The sequence below is a fragment of the Heterodontus francisci genome, chromosome 28, assembly GCF_036365525.1.
Source record: "Heterodontus francisci isolate sHetFra1 chromosome 28, sHetFra1.hap1, whole genome shotgun sequence".
NCBI classification, from domain to species: domain Eukaryota; kingdom Metazoa; phylum Chordata; class Chondrichthyes; order Heterodontiformes; family Heterodontidae; genus Heterodontus; species Heterodontus francisci.
In genome coordinates, this window is record NC_090398.1 from 21,898,692 (window position 1) to 21,921,909 (window position 23,218).

General features: G+C 39.5%; 1 protein-coding gene across 1 annotated transcript in view; it reads left to right on the plus strand.

Annotated features, from left to right (window-relative positions):
• Positions 1–10,693, plus strand: part of LOC137345134 (NACHT, LRR and PYD domains-containing protein 3-like) — a 77,716-nt gene extending 67,023 nt beyond the window's left edge. The window contains exons 12-13 of the mRNA XM_068008603.1: positions 9,361–9,528; positions 9,699–10,693. Of these exons, the coding sequence (XP_067864704.1) occupies positions 9,361–9,528; positions 9,699–9,786 (256 nt within the window). The 3' untranslated portion in view covers positions 9,787–10,693. The remainder of the gene's footprint in view (positions 1–9,360; positions 9,529–9,698) is intronic.
• Positions 10,694–23,218: the final 12,525 nt, after the last annotated feature.

Consider the following 23,218-nt stretch of genomic DNA (forward strand, 5'->3'; position numbering starts at 1 on the left):
TTTCTGAATAAAGTTTCATTAATAATCAAGAAAATTATTAATTTATTATAAAACAAGATTCATTTCATAAAGATGCAAAGCTTTTTCACACACACATTGAAATATGAACGTACAAATATATTCCCATCGAAATAACCCAACACACATGGACACACACACACACCAGTTAAAGGAAAAATAAAGATGCTTTCTCTGCAGAGATCAACTTTTCAAAAAGAAAAACAAAAAAAAATACTTTGGACAAGTGTTTGTTAATTCTTGGAGAAAAAGTATAAGATATGGAATGTTCCAGTTAGACTGGTGTCTGGATACATGTAGACGGGAGTCACTCGTCACATGCAGTTTTGACTGGGATCTTTTCAGAAGCAGTTCGTTCAGGAGATGTGAAGAAAAAGTCTTGCAGAAACTTCTCAGGAGAAATGCTGCATCAGTTTCTCCAGTTCTCACACTGGATTCTCAGATTTCTCAAAGAGGTGGAACAGGGTGAACTGGTGACCTCTCTCTCTTAGAAGGCTGACACCCCAACTGTCCATTCAAACAGTTCAAAATGAAACCAACTCCTGACCACCATAAATCTAGACATGTGACTTCTCTGTAAACAACTCCAATAGTCAGCAAGGCCTCTGTTGTTTACTTAGCTTGAGACATGTGAGTTCCAGTAAATGTTATTAAACAAAGTCACAAGTGTCGTTCCAGTGACCTACTTTCAAAAAACAAATTACAAGTCCAGCATCTCCTCAGGTATTTCCACAGTCCTTTGAACACCATCCCTCAAAAAATATTTAAAATTGGAAGCACCTTCATAACATTGAAGTCAAACTTAGCACAAAGGAAGGTGGTTGTGGTTGTTGGAGGTCAATAATCTCAGTTCCAGGACATCACTGCAGGAGCTCCTCAGAGTAATGTCTTAGGCTGTACCATCTTGAGCTGCTTCATCAGTCACCTTCCTTCCATCATAAAGTCAGAAGTGAGGATGTTCGGTGATGATTGTACAATGTACAGTGTCACATGAACACAAGAAATTGGAGCAGGAGTAGACCACATGACCCATCGAGCCTGCTCTACCATTCAGTACAATCATGGCTAATCTTAGACTTCAACTTCACTTTCCTGCCCACTCGCCATTTCCCTTGATTCCCTGAGAGACCAAAAATCTGTCTATCCCAGCCTTAAATGTATTCAACGATGGAGCATCCACAACCCTCTGGGGTACAGAATTCCAAAGACTCTCAACCATTTGAGTCGACTATTTTTTTTCTTCACGGTCCTAAATGATCGGCCGCTAATCCTGACACTGTGCCCCCATGTTTTCGATTCCCCAACTAGTGGAGACAATCTCTGTGTCTACTCTATCCAATCCCTTCAGAATCGTAATTTTCCATGAGATGCCTCTCATTCTTCTAAACGCCAGAAAGTATGGGCCCAATTTACTCAACCTCTCATCATAGGACAACTCCATCATCCCAGGCAAACAATCTATTGAACCTTCGCTGTACTGCCTCCAGTGCAAGTATATCCTTTCTTAAATGTGGAGACAAAAATTGTGCACAGTACTCCAGATGTGGTCTCACCAAAACCTTGTACAATTGTAACAAGACTTCTTTATTCCTGTACTCCAGTCCCCTTGCAATAAATGCCAACATGCCAATTGCTTTCCCAATTGCTTGCTGTACCTGCGTGCTAACTTTTTGCATTCAAGCACACCCAAGTCTCTTTGAACATCAACACTTGCAAATTCTTCTTCTTCTTCTTTGGTCTCCTTATCTCGAGAGACAATGGATAAGCGCCTGGAGGTGGTCAGTGGTTTGTGAAGCAGCGCCTGGAGTGGCTATAAAGGCCAATTCTAGAGTGACAGGCTCTTCCACAGGTGCTGCAGAGAAATTTGTTTTTCAGGGCTGTTACACAGTTGGCTCTCCCCTTGCGCCTCTGTCTTTTTTCCTGCCAACTACTAAGTCTCTTCGACTCACCACACTTTAGCCCCGTCTTTATGGCTGCCCGCCAGCTTGCAAGTTTCATACCTTTTAAAAACTATTCTGTTTTCTATTCTTACTACCAAAGAGAGCAACTTCACATTTCCCTACATTATAGTTTATCTGCCATTCTCAATTCCTCAGGAACTGAAAGTAGTCCATGTCCCCATGCGGCAAAACCTGGATAACATCCAAGCTTGGGCTGATAAATGCCAATAAACATTCATGCAATACATTTGCCAATCGGTGACCATCTTTAACAAGAGAGAATTTAACCATAACCCCTTGACATTCAACTGCATTACTATCTCTGGGTCCCCCACTATCAACATCCTAAAGGTTACCATTAACCAGCAACTGAACTGGAGGAGCAGTTTAAATACTGTGTCCACAAGAGCAGGTCAGAGGCTTGAAATTCTTCAGCAAGTAGTCCACCTTCTGACTCCGCAAAGCCTGTCCACCATCTACAAGGCACAAGTCAAGAGTGTGATGGAATATTCTCTACTTTCCTGGATGGGTGCAGCGCCAACAACAGCCAGGGAGCTCGACACCATCCAGGATAAAGGAGCCCACTTGATCAGCACCCCATTTACCACTTTAAACATTCACTCCGTCCGCCAGGGATGAACAGTGGCAGCAGTGTATCAGATGCAAGATGCACTGCAGCAACTCACCATGTCTCCTTCAACAGCACCTTTGAAATCTGTGACCTCTTCCACCTAGAAGAACAAGGGCAGCAGACGTGTAGGAATGCCACCATCTGCAAGTTCCCCTCCAAGCCACACACCATCCTCACTTGGGAATATATCGCTGTTCCTTCACTGCTGCTTGGTGAAAATACTGGAATTCCCTTTCAACGGCACTGTGGATGTACCTACACCAGATGGACTGAAGAGGTTCAGGAAGGCAGCTAACCACTACCTTCCCAAGGGCAATTAGGGATGGCCAACAAATATTGGCTTTGCCAGCGACGCCCCATCCCACGAAACAAATAAGTATAAAAAATGACCAGTGGAAGAATGAAGTGGAGATGTGGACATGGGTTGTGTCCCGATGAGAAAGGAAACAAGGTATGGCCTTGGCGTTGCTTCGGACCAGAAGTAAAGTAAGAAGTAAAATGCTTTGTGAGATGAATCCCCATCAGTTAAAAACTGATGATGGTTTGAATCTTCTATTGGAGTTCTTGGATGAAATGTGCAAGTAAGGTGATCTATTAAATGCCTTTGAGGCATGGTCAGAGTTTGATACATTTTGGAAAACAGATGGTTATTCAAAGGAAGAATATATCATATCCATTAACAGATTGTCTAAAAGATTGACAAAATTCACTTTAGAGATCCCTGGTTCAGTGCTAACACTTATATTTCTGGATTGTGCCAAGGTGTAGCCTAGGGGCATGCTCCTGGTTCTAACTGGTTTCCAGTTCTCGGACTGAGAGAGAGATTCCCTGTTGGATCAGATGTCTGCTGTCTTGAAAAGATTCCTGGGGCCTTGGTGGAGCAAATGGAACATTTCGCAGTTACAGAAAGAATAGAAGACACAATAATTGCCAGATTTCGAAATGGACCAGATACTGGATGCAGGTGTCAGTACAATGGAATTGTTATGGACAATCAGAATGAGGATGAAAGCACCTTTAGTAGATCTGGCTATTATAGCGAAGACAAAGTTGGAACAGCAATAATAGGAGACTGAATCCCAGCAAAGGTTAAGGAACAGTTAATAGGTTCATCAGGTGTGGCTCCAAGTAACATTATGCCATGAACTGCACAACGTGTAGAGACAGAGTCCTCAAAATGACACATGGGACAGAGAATTCTGAGGCAGACGATGAAGACTTTGATGAAGCCGAGCAAATTGTATAGGTCACAAGAAGTTTTAGTCTTATACTGTATATGTTATTCGTAGACTTGTTTAACTGTGTCATGCTAGTAGTGCTTGCATTTCAACAGTATGTACAACAGATTGGTTAAAATGTTATCCAGACTCACTAATTCGTGAGAAATGATGCAATGTTAAAGAGTATAAAAGTACTACTTGCTTCAGGTTTAGTGCTGACGAGCATTGAGGTCACTAAAAAGAGTCATAATTCATATAAAATAGCTGGAGCAAGCCATGTTATCAGTACTGATGTCTCTAGCGAAGCACAAATGAAACTTGACATGGAGTGTGATAAGTCAATTACTTTCAGACAGTCAGTGGATCTGCAGTTTACCCTGTCAGAACACTATTGTGCCCCCTCAAAAAAAAACTGTTTCTTTCTTATCAGAGTGTTAGACAAGTATCAATAGCATCAGTTGATAAGAATTTTAGAGTAGAGGAGCATATTGGCTTGAAGTAATGTAGACAATTTGCTCACCCTGCTTGTCAGAGGTTAAAAAACCCTGCAGTGGTTAGCACTGCAGCCTCACAGCTCCAGGGACCCGGGTTTGATTCTGGGTACTGCCTGTGTGGAGTTTGCAAGTTCTCCCTGTGTCTGCGTGGGTTTTCTCTGGGTGCTCCGGTTTCCTCCCACAAGCCAAAAGACTTGCAGGTTGATAGGTAAATTGACCATTATAAATTGTCACTAGTATAGGTAGGTGGTAGGGAAGTATAGGGACAGGTGGGGATGTTTGGCAGGAATATGGGATTAGTGTAGGATTAGTATAAATGGGGGGTTGATGGTCGGCACAGACTCGGTGGGCCGAAGGGCCTGTTTCAGTGCTGTATCTCTAATCTAAAAAAAAAAGAAGCAGAACAAAGAGAATTAGATAGTTTGAGACCGTTGAAGTTTACTCTGTGATACCAGATAAGGGGCAAGCAGCCTTGTCACATAGGTTGAATTGTACTAAAAAGGTTCTTGCAGATGGGACTTACAAGGCTAAAGCAAGGCAGGTTTCTTGGGTTTTTGTAGAAGGGCTGGGAAATACAGAAGTTGCAGTGGGCTCCCACACTCCTGGGACAATAATTCCGAAAATCATTTTCGCTTTTTTGGTAACATATTCATGGGAGTGGGGATCAATTGACCTGAAAGCTGTATTTCTGCAGGGCGATACATTTCAGAGAGGTGTGTTTCTGAAACTTCCCAAAGAGACAGCGGATGCAGAAGGGAAACTATGGAAACTAAACAAATGCACGTATGGCCTGAATGATGTTTCCAGCGTGTGGTATTGAAAGGTCTGAGAAATACTCTGCTTTAAAATTTCAACACCTGGAGTCCAGTTGTAATAGTCAAGAGGTGTCTTTATTATGCATGCGCGGAGCCAACGCTGGACATTCCAGGTGCTTCTCCACCAAATGAGCACAGTTTATATATGTTTTCATTATCAGTTACAAATTTATGGTATTAAGTAGGCAAAGTCCACAGCACACTGGCCTCCAGTGGGCTGATAATTGTTCTCCTGTACAGTACTTGTAATGCAGGGACTTAGTATTTACAGAGTAGAACAGTAAGTACCAGACTGTGTGAGATCACGTTTATAATAACAGGACAATGAACAATACTATTATTATCAGTAATAGTGTTATTAATGAACGCTGTACATTATTATTAGTATCAGTAATAGTGTTATTAATGAACACTGTACATTATTATTAGTATCAGTAATAGTGTTATTAATGAACACTGTACATTATTATTAGTATCAGTAATAGTGTTATTAATGAACACTGTACATTATTATTATTATCAGTAATAGTGTTATTAATGAACGCTGTACATTATTATTAGTATCAGTAATAGTGTTATTAATGAACACTGTACATTATTATTAGTATCAGTAATAGTGTTATTAATGAACACTGTACATTATTATTATTATCAGTAATAGTGTTATTAATGAACGCTGTACATTATTATTAGTATCAGTAATAGTGTTATTAATGAACACTGTACATTATTATTAGTATCAGTAATAGTGTTATTAATGAACGCTGTACATTATTATTATTATCAGTAATAGTGTTATTAATGAACACTGTACATTATTATTAGTATCAGTAATAGTGTTATTAATGAACACTGTACATTATTATTATTATCAGTAATAGTGTTATTAATGAACGCTGTACATTATTATTAGTATCAGTAATAGTGTTATTAATGAACGCTGTACATTATTATTAGTATCAGTAATAGTGTTATTAATGAACACTGTACATTATTATTATTATCAGTAATAGTGTTATTAATGAACGCTGTACATTATTATTAGTATCAGTAATAGTGTTATTAATGAACACTGTACATTATTATTAGTATCAGTAATAGTGTTATTAATGAACACTGTACATTATTATTAGTATCAGTAATAGTGTTATTAATGAACACTGTACATTATTATTAGTATCAGTAATAGTGTTATTAATGAACACTGTACATTATTATTGGTATCAGTAATAGTGTTATTAATGAACACTGTACATTATTATTAGTATCAGTAATAGTGTTATTAATGAACACTGTACATTATTTTTAGTATCAGTAATAGTGTTATTAATGAACACTGTACATTATTATTAGTATCAGTAATAGTGTTATTAATGAACACTGTACATTATTTTTAGTATCAGTAATAGTGTTATTAATGAACACTGTACATTATTATTGGTATCAGTAATAGTGTTATTAATGAACACTGTACATTATTATTAGTATCAGTAATAGTGTTATTAATGAACACTGTACATTATTATTAGTATCAGTAATAGTGTTATTAATGAACACTGTACATTATTATTAGTATCAGTAATAGTGTTATTAATGAACACTGTACATTATTATTAGTATCAGTAATAGTGTTATTAATGAACACTGTACATTATTATTATTATCAGTAATAGTGTTATTAATGAACACTGTACATTATTATTATTATCAGTAATAGTGTTATTAATGAACACTGTACATTATTATTAGTATCAGTAATAGTGTTATTAATGAACACTGTACATTATTATTGGTATCAGTAATAGTGTTATTAATGAACACTGTACATTATTATTGGTATCAGTAATAGTGTTATTAATGAACACTGTACATGATTATTAGTATCAGTAATAGTGTTATTAATGAACACTGTACATTATTATTGGTATCAGTAATAGTGTTATTAATGAACACTGTACATTATTATTAGTATCAGTAATAGTGTTATTAATGAACACTGTACATGATTATTAGTATCAGTAATAGTGTTATTAATGAACACTGTACATTATTATTAGTATCAGTAATAGTGTTATTAATGAACATTGTACATTATTATTAGTATCAGTAATAGTGTTATTAATGAACACTGTACATTATTATCGGTATCAGTAATAGTGTTATTAATGAACACTGTACATTATTATCAGTATCAGTAATAGTGTTATTAATGAACACTGTACATTATTATCGGTATCAGTAATAGTGTTATTAATGAACAGTGTACATTATTATCGGTATCAGTAATAGTGTTATTAATGAACACTGTACATTATTATCAGTATCAGTAATAGTGTTATTAATGAACACTGTACATTATTATCGGTATCAGTAATAGTGTTATTAATGAACACTGTACATTATTATTAGTATCAGTAATAGTGTTATTAATGAACACTGTACATTATTATTGGTATCAGTAATAGTGTTATTAATGAACACTGTACATTATTATTAGTATCAGTAATAGTGTTATTAATGAACACTGTGCATTATTATTGGTATCAGTAATAGTGTTATTAATGAACACTGTACATTATTATTAGTATCAGTAATAGTGTTATTAATGAACACTGTACATTATTATTGGTATCAGTAATAGTGTTATTAATGAACACTGTACATTATTATTATTATCAGTAATAGTGTTATTAATGAACACTGTACATTATTATTGGTATCAGTAATAGTGTTATTAATGAACACTGTACATTATTATTATTATCAGTAATAGTGTTATTAATGAACACTGTACATTATTATTGGTATCAGTAATAGTGTTATTAATGAACACTGTACATTATTATTAGTATCAGTAATAGTGTTATTAATGAACACTGTACATTATTATTGGTATCAGTAATAGTGTTATTAATGAACACTGTACATTATTATTAGTATCAGTAATAGTGTTATTAATGAACACTGTACATTATTATTAGTATCAGTAATAGTGTTATTAATGAACACTGTACATTATTATTAGTATCAGTAATAGTGTTATTAATGAACACTGTACATTATTATTGGTATCAGTAATAGTGTTATTAATGAACACTGTACATTATTATTAGTATCAGTAATAGTGTTATTAATGAACACTGTACATTATTATTAATATCAGTAATAGTGTTATTAATGAACACTGTACATTATTATTGGTATCAGTAATAGTGTTATTAATGAACACTGTACATTATTATTAGTATCAGTAATAGTGTTATTAATGAACATTGTACATTATTATTAGTATCAGTAATAGTGTTATTAATGAACACTGTACATTATTATTAATATCAGTAATAGTGTTATTAATGAACACTGTACATTATTATTAGTATCAGTAATAGTGTTATTAATGAACACTGTACATTATTATTAATATCAGTAATAGTGTTATTAATGAACATTGTACATTATTATTAGTATCAGTAATAGTGTTATTAATGAACACTGTACATTATTATTAATATCAGTAATAGTGTTATTAATGAACACTGTACATTATTATTAGTATCAGTAATAGTGTTATTAATGAACACTGTACATTATTATTAATATCAGTAATAGTGTTATTAATGAACATTGTACATTATTATTAGTATCAGTAATAGTGTTATTAATGAACACTGTACATTATTATTAATATCAGTAATAGTGTTATTAATGAACACTGTACATTATTATTAGTATCAGTAATAGTGTTATTAATGAACATTGTACATTATTATTAGTATCAGTAATAGTGTTATTAATGAACACTGTACATTATTATTAATATCAGTAATAGTGTTATTAATGAACACTGTACATTATTATTAGTATCAGTAATAGTGTTATTAATGAACACTGTACATTATTATTAATATCAGTAATAGTGTTATTAATGAACACTGTACATTATTATTAATATCAGTAATAGTGTTATTAATGAACACTGTACATTATTATTAGTATCAGTAATAGTGTTATTAATGAACACTGTACATTATTATTAATATCAGTAATAGTGTTATTAATGAACACTGTACATTATTATTAGTATCAGTAATAGTGTTATTAATGAACACTGTACATTATTATTAGTATCAGTAATAGTGTTATTAATGAACACTGTACATTATTATTAGTATCAGTAATAGTGTTATTAATGAACCCAGGCGATTTATACTGATACCTGTTATTTCTTTCACTGATCTGCAGTCTATGGGATGTCGGTCTCACAGATTTGTGTGCCAAGTATCTCGCCTCTGCTCTCAGTACAAACCTGTCACTGACGTTACTGCACCTGGGATTAAATTCCTTCACAGACCGATCAGTCCCCACTCTCCGCCGCCTCATACTGAATTGTCAACGTCTGGAGCAGATCGAGTGAGTGTTTGTGTTAATGTTTAATGTAATAAATAAAATAGAAATGGGATTCAGTCACTCTTATCAGTAATATCTCGGTAATTATTATTGAAATATTAATCCCAGTCTCCCTGTTATTTACACTATTGTTCAATCTGTTTATTTCATGTTTAATCTTTAATCTGTTTCAGGTTGTGGGGGAACCAATTCAGTTCAACCGGAAAGAATCAGCTGAAGTCACTGCAGGGTAGAAGACCCAAACTGTTTGTGGTTGTGTGAACATTTCAGTTTGTAATCATCACTGTTCTCTCTCTCTGAACATTTTTGGCCAATTTTCTGTCCTTCCCCTTTAATTGGCCGCGCTCCAGGTTTAAATCCTATTGGCTGTTTCACTGTTTCCAGCTCGAGCTGAGCGAGTGTCATCTCCCATTGTGACATCAGAGGCCCAGCAACAGGGTCACGTGACTCAGCCGCCCGGCCCCACAGCGCTGTTTCTGCAGGATATCCGGGACTGAATGTTCCCCAATGGGGCACTGGGGAAATGTACAGACAGGAAGGGTCCAGGGTGGGGCTCAGTCTGGGCTGCAGTGGGACACACAATATCCCTGGGTTTGGGAATTACGTTATCCAGGGTTCACACTCAGTATCAGGACCCAGTGACCCTGCTGGGAAGTGAACCTGTGTGTGTTCAGGATGGAGACAGGCTCTGTTCAGCTTGGATTGATCCCACCGTCCAATAGATACCAATACCCAGTGTCTGGGGTCACCCAGAGGGAGTATCCTATTGGGGAGGTTCCTGAAACTGGTGTACCCAGGATGGGTCAGCACTGCGAGAGGAGAAATGGGGAAAGTGTCAGTCGGGAATCCCACTGTTCTGTCTGGGTGATCGTGAGCATTTGTAGTGTTTAAAGATCCTGAATTTAAAGTGTTTCTGGCACCAGCATGGGAGCAGGTACTGGTGTTACCATGGAAATTAAACATTGTGTACTTACTGTGGACTGAATTTTCAAACGGAATCACCTGAGACTGTAAACCATGAGATTGTGAAAAGGTGCAATGACCCTGTGAAACATCCTGAGGAAACTGAGGGGTCGATGAACGGACTTGTTACCTGTACTCACCTGGATTTGTATAATGACTTCCACTTGGAAATGTTTTATTAAACTTCACCTCTGTATCACTGCCTCCTGGATGATGTAACAGTACTGATGAGAATTGTTATTGTGTGATGTTGAATTAAATGATACATTATCTTAACAAGTACATCTCAGGACTTCTTACCAACTTCAAATTTGAGAATACTTTCAGAGAGTTTTGACCATGGAATCCCTTCTTATATTTTCTGGTCATAGAAAAGCCTCTGGAGACTGAGTTCATTCAATCGTGACCTCACTATTGTTTGAATTGTCCAATTAGGAAACGATCTGTCACCCGAACCAGGTCAGAATCTCAAAATCTCTGACTTCCCACACTCGGACTCCTATCAGCTCGAATGTGAACGCCTGGTAAAAGCAAGTAGAAATGATGTGGCCTTAACATCCAGCTAATTTGCCTCGGCACTACCTATATCTGAGCCTCTGAGATTCTGCTAAGGTGTTTATCTTTTACTTCTCACACAGAAGGTCACCTGTTTTCACACTCTACTGCATCTCTGTTGAAGTTTACTTTTGACCAACGTTATAAAGTTACAATCAGATCTAGGCTGATCAGGGTGATGTCAGGAAGCTCTTCCCCCAATAAGAAAAGTGGAAATCTGGATCCACACCTGTGTCTCCAAGTCCTTGTAACATTTGTTGATGGGAACACCTTTTCCATATTTAACTTATCTAAGACTGTGATAATCTTATACGCTTCTATTAAATCTCCCTTCTATCTCCTTTGTTCTAAGGGGAACTAATCAAGCGTTTCCCATTTAACCTTGTAACAAAATTCTCCATCACTGGAACCATTCCAGTAAATCTCCTCTGCACCCTCTCACGGACCCTCGCATCCTGCCTAAAGTGTGGTGACTAGAACTGGACACAGTTCTCTAGTTGGGGCCGAACCAGCTTTATAAAGGTTCACCATAACTTCTCTGCTTTTGTACTCAATGCATCCATTTATGAATCCCAAGATCCCACATGCTTTAATAACCACGCTGTCAATATGCCCTGCCACCTTTAAAAATCTATGCACATGCACTCTCACGTCCCACTGTTCCTGCACACGCTTTAGAACTGTGTCATTAAGTATATATTACCTCTCCTTATTCATTCTGCCAAAATGCATCAGCTCACACTTGCCAATATTAAATTCCAGCTGCCACCTCTCTGTCCATTCTGCCAGCCTATCTATGTCCTATTGCAGGCAGTCCATATCATCCTCACTGTTTGCTAAACCTGCAAGCTTGGTGTCATCGGCAATTCGAAGGAATTTTGGAAGATCATAGCCACTGTATCCACTATCTCTGGAGCTGCCTGTTTTAGAACCCTGGGATGTAAACCATCAGGTCCGGGGGATTTGTCACATTTTAGTCCCTTCTATTTCTCCAGTACTACTTCTGTGCTGATATTACCTTAAATTCTCATTATTATTAGCCCCTTGGTTATCCTCTATGTCTGGTATGTAACTTGTGTCTTCTACTCTGAAGACAGACACAAAATATTTGTTCAATGTCTCTGCCATTTCTTCATTCCCCAGGGTAATTTCTCCTGTTTCTGCCTCTAAGGGATCAGCCTATTTTTTTTAGGCTGCGTTTGCCGACAACGCAACCACTAGGTGGTGCAGTACTGACACATGCGCAAATGCAGCCTCGTCACTGCCATCTCAGGCAGCTGCCAGTACAAAAGATGGCGCTGCTCAATTTGTCACAAAAATAAATTAAACACAAACCCCCTCAATGACTGCAACTACCGCTTCCATCTTACTCCCAACATTACCCCACTCCCTCCTGCCATCACACTTCTCTTCGCCGGTCCCTGCTACGCCCGTCTGCTCCCCCCGCCTCACCGCTGCCTTCCCTCAGCCACTCACTTCAGGGGGAATATGGAATTTAATATGGAATTCAACTGTATTGTGAGCACTTTTTCCCCAGCAGTTCTTTTACTATGAGATTACTAATTAACACTGCCTCATTGTGCTTCTACACAGGGCATAATGGTAATGCTGTTGTGGTTTGATACTGCTGCTCAGACTTTAGCATGTAGCAAGTCTTACTTATCCTGAATAAAATATAACCACTGTCACCAATAAGGTTTGTGTCATTTAGGGAGGGATTAAAGGGTGAATTGACTGTTACCCCAAATTCCGACGACAGCCAATGTTGTTGATGGCACAAAGATAGGTGGCATTGTAATCAGCATTGTTAGTATTATAAAATACCAACAGTTATTAATAGATTAAGTATATGGACAAACTCTGGAAAGTGGATTTCAATATAGGGGAGTGTTCAATGTCACCAACTTTAGACTAAAGAGGATAGAACATATACTTTATAAATTGAGAATAGCTAGAAACGGTTGAAGCCAAAAGAGACTTGGGATCTATGGACAAAGATCGTTAAAATATCATAAACAGGTACAGAAAAGAATGAAAAGAGCTAATCAAATGCTAACCTTTTATATTATGAGGACTAGAATACAGTGAGATTGAAATCATGCTTCAGCTATACAAAGCCCTGATTAGACGACACCTGGAGAACTGTGAGCAGTTCCTGGCACCACACCTTAGGAAAGAAAAATTTGTCTTGAAGGGAGCGGAGGGTAGATTTACCAGAATTATACCTTGGGTCCAAGTTTAAATTGCAAGGAGAGATTACACAAACTGGTTGCATTTCCTGGAATTTTGCAGATTAAGGGGTGATTTGATCAAAGATTTCAAGAGATAAAGGGGAACTCATAGGATTGATAAAAACTTTTTCTGCTGTTTGGGAGTCTCGGATTAGGGAGCTTGGTCTAAAAGTTAGAGACAGACCTTTCAAGACTACAATTAAGGAACACTTCTACACACAAAGGGTGGCAGAAGTTTGGAACTTCATTCCACAAACAGCAATTGATGATAAATGGACAAATCAGTTGTCCATTTAAAAACTGAGACTGAGATGTTTTTGTTATCCAAAGGTATTAAGGGATATGAGCAAAGGCGGGCATATGGAGCTAGGTTGTAAATCAGCCATTTACCAGAAGTTTCCAGGGATTTGAGTTACAAGGTTAGGTTGGGAAAGCTGGGGCTGTTCTCCTTGGAGTTTGAGGGGAGATTTGATAGAGGTGTACTTATGACAGGCTTAGATAGGTTAGACAAGGAAAAGCTGTTCCAACTAACTGATGGTACAATGACTAGGGGATACAGATTGAAGGTTTGGGGCAAGAGATGTTGAGGGAATGTGAGGAAGAACATTTTCACACAATGACCTGGAACCTGCTGCCCACAAAGATGGTGGAAGCAGATAATTTCAAAATTAAATTAGATAGACTTCCAGGGCTACAGGGATCGAGCCAGGAAGTGAGACTGACTGGATCCCTCTGCGGAGAGCTGGCATGGACTCGCTGGATGAATGGCCTCCTTCTGTGTCATAAATGCCTCTACAACCTCATTGAATTCCAGAACAGGCTCAAGGGGCTAAATGACCTCCTGCTGTTACTTTTCTTCCCTCTATACCTGGTCATCTCACTGGCCTGTCTACTATTGTCTCAACAATAAACAATAAAATCACTTCCACATATCCCTCACAACCCACTTCCAACACCACTTCTTGTGTCTGTCACTGCACCAAACTCACCCCTGAGTCATTTACTACCATAATTTTAAATTACCAACTATTGGCTCAGCATTTGTCATGATATTTCTATTGCTGTTGATCTACCCCTCTCCCAGTGATGACCTGGATCCCAGTAAATTCCTTCTGATCTGGCCTCCATCTTAGGGATTCAAATGTATCTGGTTCACAACTGGTTCAACCATCCATCAGTAGATCTGACTGAACCACATCAAACACTAACCTTACGTAATGGAGACATTCAGATAAAAATGCTTCAAAATGACACAAGCAGCAGGTTTTAGTTTCAGCAAGTTCTGATTCAACATATAATTGTTTTAATAAATTACCAGGAATTCCTACGACTGAGAGAATGGGATAATAAATGGGCTAATACAATAATCATGGAGAATTCTAAACTCCATACAGAATGGGCAAACCATATTCAGTAATAATGTGGAGCATGAGTACATGGTATGTATACAAGGTAGTTTTCTTGATCAGTCTGTTGATGAACTGATTAGGGAACATGCTTTTTGGATCGATAAATGTGCAATGAGGAAGAATTAATTGATAACTTGTAGTAAAGAGGCTTCTTGAGAAGGATTTTATATTGGGTTTGAAAGTGATTTAGTTAAGTCCAAAACTGGCATCTTAAATCTAAACAAAGCAAATGACACAGGTATGAAGGGCGAGTTGGTAAAGGTAGATTGAAAACTACATTAAAAGATATGATGATGGGCAAGCAATGGGTAGCATGTAATAAAATTAATGGATAATTTGCTAGAAATATACATTCCTAAGGCATAAAAACTGTGGCTAAGAAGAGGAGTTAAATATACTATTAGATAAAAGGAAGAGGCTTATAATGTTGTCTAAATGTTACTACAGAAAGCCAAGAGGATTATAGAAAGTGGAGGGGTGAAATCAAAAAGCAAATTATGAAAGCAAAGAGAGAACATGAAAGAATATTGGCAATAAAATCAATGTGAACCCAAAAATGTTCAACACGTTAACAGTAAGAGGATAACTAAGGAAAGGGTAGGGCCCATATAAGACCAAAAATGTAACTTATGCATGGAGACGGAAGATGTTGGCATGGTTCTTTACGAAAACTATGCGTCTACACAAAAGAGGAGGATGATGCAGGTATTGTAGTTAAGGAAGCGGGGTGTGAAGTATTGGATGTGACAAACATCGGGAAAGAGGAAGTATTAATGGGATTAGCATCCTTGAAAGTTGATAAATCACCAGGGCCAGATGAGTAGTACCCCAGGCTATTAAAAGAAGCAAGGGAGGAAATAGCGGAGGGTCTGACCATCATTTTCCAGGCCTCACTGGATACAGTTGTGCTGCCAGAGGATTGGAGGATTGCTAACATTGTGCCTCTGTTTAAAAATGGAGTGAGGGATAGACTGAACAGTGACAGGCCAGTAGTGGGCAAATTATTGGAATATGTTCTGAAAGACAGGGATGAACTGTCAATTAAAAAGGCACAGATTAATCAAGGACAGTCAGCATGGATTTGTTAAGGGAAGATCTTGTCTGAGTAACTTGATCAACTTTTTTGAAGAAGTAACAAGGAAGATAGATGAGGGTAGTGTGGTTCATGTGGTCTACATGGATATTAGCAAGATTTTTGACAAGGTCCCACATGGCAGACTGGTTAAAAAAATAAAATCCCATTGGATCCTGGGAAATTCAGCAGTAAAATTGGCTCAGTGGCAGGAAACAAAGGGTAATTGTTGACGGGTGTTCTAGCGACTGGAGGGCTGTTTCCAGTCGTGTTCTACACGGCTCAGTAATGGTTCACCTGCTTTTTGTGGTATATATTAATGATTTGGACAAAAATGTTGGGGCACGATCAAGAAGTTTTCAGATGACACAAAGGTTGGCCGTGTGGTAGATAGTGAGGATGATAGCTGTAGGCTGCAGGAAGATATTGATGTTCTGGTCAAATAGGCAGAAAAGCGGCAAATGAAATTCAACCTGGAGAAGGGGATATCAAACAAGGCAATGGAATAGATAATTAATGGGAAAAGTGTAGAGGAAGTGAGGGACCTTGAAGTGAATGTCCACAGATCCCTGAAGGTAGCAGGACAGGTCAATAAGATCGCTAAGAATGCATATGGAATCCTTTCCTTTATTAGCCGAGATATAGAATATAAGAGCATGGAAGTTATGCTGGAACTGCATAAATCATTGGTTGTGCCACAACTTGAGTACTGTGTGCAGTTATGGTCACTCACAATAGAAAGGATGTAATTGCATTGGAGAGGGTTTAGAGATTTATCAGGATGTTGCCGGGACTGGAAAATTGCAGCTATGAGGAAAGAACTAGATAGGCTGGGATTGTCTCCTTGGAACAGAGAAAGCTGAAGGGAGATCCGATGGAAATGTACAAAGTTGTGACGGGCTTGGAGAGAGTGAAGGTAAAGCGCCTATTTACTTTAGCAAAGAGGTCAGTGATGAGGGTGCATAGATTTAAAGTGATTGGTAGAAAGATTTGAGGGGAGACATTGGTGGCAGTCATTTCATAAATAAACTGGGTAAGTTGCTTTCTGACATTTCAGAATTAGGGAAAGATTAACACTAAGGTAATGTTAAAAACACAGAATTAAAACATTATTTACAAATTGAATGACTGTGGATCCCATTCCCACAGGACCAGCCAATGTCGCTCGCTTTGCACGAATTGTCCTGACGCTGACCTTCACTCTAACCTATTGATTCAACACCTGCAGATCAGGCAGCAGAAGGACAACTGAAATATTTGTGATAAAAATGGTCCTGCAGCAATACAGGGGAGTATAGTTTTCTGAGACTAGTAGGACCAGTACATGTAAACAGAGGTCTACATGCTTATCCTTGTTAGAGTTACACAACATTCACACTGGAGGTGGCCATAGACCTCCAGAACTAGTGGTACCCTTCGATTATGCTTGAGGTGAGCAGGATGTCTCTGTAATAGTGGTGTGACATCACTTACTCGAGAGGTGACCAAGTTCCTTTCGGGCTAATGGCACCTATGATTAAAGTAAACGTGTCCATCTTCCTCTGAACTAGTAGCACCAACACTGACAGGAAATGTGACCATCCTGCTCCAATACTAGTGGTTCCCTACATTTACAATGGAGATAAAAACCATTGTCTGATACTCTTGATTCCCTTTATTTACTGTAGAGGTGGTGAATGGTGGTAACCCTACACTTATGTAAGGTATGTGATTATCTATAATTGCAATGGAGGTAACAGTGCTCCTCTGTTACCAATGGTTCCCTGCACTTACATAAGAACTAACGAACAGTAGAAATATGAGCAGGAGTAGGCCATATGTCTCTCAAGTCTGCTCTGCTACTCAATGTGATCACTGCTGATCCTTTTCCTCAACTCCACTTTTATGTCCACTCCCTACAATTCTATTCCATGAAAGGCTATGAATGTGTCTATCTCAGCATTAAAATATTTTTTTCAAGGATGGCGCATCCGCATTCCTCTGGGATTCACAATTCCAACGATTCACAACATTTGAGTGAAGAAATGTCCCTTCAGCGCAGTCCTAATCTTAACCCTAACCCTAAACCCTTATCCTGAGACTGTGGCCCCACATGTTCTGGATTGCCCAGGATTACAAGTCACAGCGTTTAGTCTAATAAACCCCTTCAGATTCTTATTTGTTTCAATGAGATCTCCTCTCATTCTTCTAAACTCCAGAAAGTACAAACCCAATTTACTCAGCCTCTCATCATAGGACAACTCACTCATCCCAGAAACCAATCTGGTGAACTGCTTCCATAGCAATTATATTTTCCCTCAGATATAGAGACTGAAACTGCTCAAAGTACGCTAGGAGTGGTCTCACCAGAGCCCTGTACAATTGTAGCAAGACATCCTTATTACAGTACTCCGATCTCCTTGCAGTAAAGGCCAACATCCCATTTGCCTTCCGAATTGCTTGATCTTCCTGCATGCTATTTTGTTGGCATTCCTTGTATGAGCATACCCAACTCAGTCTGAACATCAACATTTAGAAGTTTCTCAACTTTAAAAAAAAGCTTTTTTTTCTTACTACCAAAGTAAATAACCTTACCATTCCCTGCATTATACTCCATCTACCACCTCTTTGCCCACTCACTTAACCTGTCTGTATCTCTTGCAGTCTTTTTGTGTCCTCATCACAAATGAAAGGTGTATTTGCTACTCCAGTGCAAGTGCAGCAACCACAATTGCACTGGAGGTGATCGTGCCTCTCCTGTCCTAGTGACACTCTACACTTACACTCAAAAGTTTCCTCCAGTATGAGTGGTTGACCCGCACATGAATTAGAGGAGACCATGTTCCTCCAGTACAAGTGTTAACCTAAACTCACACTGGAGTTGGACTTCCAACCCCGATGTGAGTGCAATCCTAAACTTACTTTCGAGGTACCATTCTTCCTCCAGTGCCAGTGGTAATCCAACATTTACACTAGAGGTAGAAATGTTCCTCTGGAACTGGTGGTGCCCTATCCTTGGGCTAGATAATACAGTTTTCCTCTGGAATACAGTGGAGACATATATGCTGCTTCAGTACCAGTGGTACCCTACAATTACACTAACAATGACAATTGTCCTCTGGTACGAGTGGTAAACTGCACTTACATAAGAGATGATAGTGTCCATCCGGTACCACCAGTAACGCACAGTTACACATGAAATGTTCATGCTCCTCTGTTACTAGTGCTGCAACATCAACCAAGCTAGATCTGACCGTGCTCTTCTGGTGCTAGCAATGTCCATACACATACACCAGGTGTGATCGTGCTCTTCTGGTACGAGTGATGTTCCTACACATGCACTGGTTGTGAGCAAGCTCTTAAGTAACCAGTGGTTCCCTACACATGCATTATCAGTGACTGTGCTCCTCCGTTAACAGTGTGCTTGACAAACACATCTGCAGGAAGTGTCACCGGCTGCAGAAGCTTGAACGCCAGGTTTCAGAACTCGAGCGGTGGCTGGAGTCACTGTGGTGCATCCACGAGGCAGAGAACGATGTTGATAGTGCATTTCAGGAAGTATTCAGCCCAGAGCATAAGAGATTGCAGGGAGAGAGAGATTGGGTGCTGCCAGGCAGACAGGAAGGTCAAGGCAGGAGACCCCAGGGAACATCCCACTTTCTAACCAGTTCTGAGTACCGATTGAAGAGAGGGTTCCACTGGAGAGTGCAGCAAGAGTCATGACCAGAGCATTATGGGTGGCTCAGCTGTGCAGAGAACGATTAGAACAGGCAAGAGAGCAATAGTGGTAGATGATTCTATAGTTAGTGGAACAGATAGGTGTCTCTGTGGTCGCAGACGTGATTCCAGGCTGGTATGTTGCCTCCCTGCTGCAAGGGTCATGGATATCACTGAGCGGCTACAGGGCATTCTGGAGGGCGAGGGTGCACAGACAGAGGTCGTGTTCCACTTTGGTACCAACGATATAGGAAGAGGGATGGGGTCCTGCAGGTTGAATACAGAGAGTTAGGAAAGAGATTAGCAAGCAGGACTTCAAGGGTCGTCATCTCTGGATTGTTCACAAGGCCACGTACTAGTGAGTATAGAAATAGGAGAATACACCAGATGAATGTGTGGTTGGAGAGATGGTGCAGGAGGGAGGCTTCAGATTTCTGAGATATTGGAGCTGGTTCTGGGGAAAGTGGAACCTGTGCAAACAAGATGGTCTACACCTGAATTGGGTTGGGACAAATATCCATGCAGGAAGGTTTGATCGTGCTGTTGGGGATGGTTTAAACTACTTTGGCAGGTGGATCGGAACCTGAGGGACAGCTTCTGATAGGACAATACTCCCGTCTCATTTCATATTACCAGGTCTAAAATGGCCAGTTCCTTGATTGGCACCAGAACCTACTGCTCTCAGAAATTGCACTAAATATACTCTATGAACTTAACTTCCAGACTACATTTGCAAATATGATTCGTCCAATCTATATGTACATTAAAATCACCCATGAATATTACAGTACCACATCTCTCTTCTCCCCACCCCGCTCCGCCCCACCCCTATATAAAGCCCTCTCATGCCCTATTTATAATACTCGCCAGGACACCGATCCCAGCATGGCACAAGGGAAGCTCATTCCAAAGACACAGCTCCGTCTCTCCCCAGTACTTCTGCCAGTGTCCCATGAATCGATACCCATTTCCCCAGCACTAAGTTTTGAGCCACGCATTCAACTCTCTCATCTTATTTATCCAATTCCAATTTTTAGGTGCCTTTGATAGTAATCTAGAGATGATAACCTTTGTGGTTCTGCTTTTTAATTTAGCCCCTTGCTGCTCATAATCTATAAGCAGAACCACTATCTTAGTCTATCTACGTCGTTGGTACCCTGGTGGACCACAACAACTGGACCCTCCCCCTTCCGCTACATGTTCCTCTTCAGCCCTGAGTAAATGTTCCGAACTCCAGCAACACAGCCATCTGGAGTCACACACTTGAGTGCAGAGAACAGTGTCGATCCCACTGACTGTCCTGTCCCCTACGACCAATGCATTCCTATGTACTCCTTGCACTCGAGTGGCCTCCTGCACCACGGTGCTGATGTCAGTTTGTTCATCCACCCTACTGTCCCCACTCTCTTCCATACAAGCTGCAAGAACCTCTAACTTGTTGAACAATTGCATGTGCTGAGGCTCCTCCACATTAAACTTCTCAATCCCCTTACCTGCCCCACTCGCAGTCACACCCTCCTGTTCCTGACCACTGACCAAATCACCAAACCCTAGCCTAAGTGGTGTGACTGCCTTCTTGAACAAAGTGTCCAAGGAATTTTTCCCCTTCCTGATGCTTCACAGTGTTGTCACTTGGCCTCCAGCTCGTCAAATCTGAGTGAAGTTCCTCGAGCAGCAGACACTCGTGTCCAGCAGCTCCCACATACTAGAGCTGCAACATATCCCTAGCCCTGCCATCCCGATTGTGTTTTACTTAATTAATTAATGAATTTATTATATTCTTAATTATTTTAATTAATACCTCTACTCACCATCCACTTACGTGACTAACTTACATCCTTCTAATACTGAAAAACGTTATGCCTTATAGATAAACAAAAAATTCTACCACTCATTACTTTCCTTTGACTGGGGTTTGTTTAATTAATTATAAAGAAGCGAATTAAGCCATATTTAATTTTTATTTTTACCTTTTTTCTCATCTCCACCTGTTTACATTGTTATGATCCTGCAGTTTTATTTTGTCTTTTCTGGGAAGTATTCGATGTGCCTTTAAGGCTGCAAAAGGATCATTCCTGCTTTAAGAACAAACAAGCTTCAGGAATTGCTAAGAAGATGCATTTTAGTTGCCGTTGGATACAACCATACGGAAAGGGAACCAACCAGATTCAAAGAAAGCATCCTGGTTCCCCAGAAACAGCCATTTGGAGAACAAGGACAAAGAAACAATGATTGCTGATTGCCTTTTGAAAAATTAGCTTAAAAAACTGGCTTTTGTCAGACACAGTTAACAGACACACAGACATCTGTTCTGCCAGCATGTACTGAAGGAAAGAGAGTTCTCCCCCGGTTTATTTAAACCCTATTTATTATACTCTCTGAATTCTGATAAGTCAAGCCACGTTAATTTCTGAAAAGAAAATAATCAATTACTTTAACTATTGAACTGTAATTGCTGAAATCACCGCTGGGAGAAGAAGAGCATCACTTCAACTGGACGAGACTATTGACTGTCCAACTGCTGAAGAGCCTGTTTTGTCCATTGGACAGCTTCAAGTAACTGCAGTGAGACAGGGACACCAACAGATGGAGATGGTGAGAGGAGCAGTAACTGCAGTGAGGCAGGGACACCAGCAGATGGAGATGGTGAGAGGGGGACAGTAACTGCAGTGAGACAGGGACACCAACAGATGGAGATGGTGAGAGGAGCAGTAACTGCAGTGAGGCAGGGACACCAGCAGATGGAGATGGTGAGAGGGGGACAGTAACTGCAGTGAGACAGGGACACCAGCAGATGGAGATGGTGAGAGGAGCAGTAACTGCAGTGAGGCAGGGACACCAGCAGATGGAGATGGTGAGAGGGGGACAGTAACTGCAGTGAGACAGGGACACCAGCAGATGGAGATGGTGAGAGGAGCAGTAACTGCAGTGAGGCAGGGACACCAGCAGATGGAGACGGTGAGAGGAGCAGTAACTGCAGTGAGACAGGGACACCAGCAGATGGAGATGGTGAGAGGGGCAGTAACGGCAGTGAGACAGGGACACCAGCAGATGGAGATGGTGAGAGGGGCAGTAACTGCAGTGAGACAGGGTCTCCAGCAGATGGAGATGGTCAGAGGGGCAGTAACTGCAGTGAGAGAGGGACACCAGCAGATGGAGGTACTGAGCCATTGTTGATGGGGAGATTCTCTGTTCATGAGTGTTTGAACGTTTGCTGCAAGTTAGAGGAATGTATGTTTGTGTCAATCTGAAACTTTATGCAACATTTAGATGCTTAATGAAAGAATTTAAATGCATCTTGTGTTAAATGGTAATTTTCCAACTGCGTAAATGCTTGTAACGTTATCCTGATTTCTGTTTGAAAAATTATTTTGAGTGAGTAAGCGCGAATGCAAAAATAAAACAAGAACATTAAATAAAGTCCAAACATTCATTTATAATTGAAAATTCTCGAATAAGTTGCGTTGAATTCCTCATCACTAAAGTTATCACATCTCTCACTTTCCTTTTTGTGCCGTTATCTTCTCTAACATTAGTGAGAGGAATTGAAGTATTGATGCAATTGTCTTTTGAAAATGGATATTAAATCTGCTTTCACCAACCTGTCAGACAGTGCATTCCAGACCAGAACAACTTGTGGTGGACCATTTCCCCTGATTATCTCCTCCCATCGCTCTCCCATTTTTATTCACCTTCATTCTGTGCTCTCTGGCTCCTGATCCCTCTCTGCTACTGGAACCAAACTGTTCTCATTTATCCAAACTGAA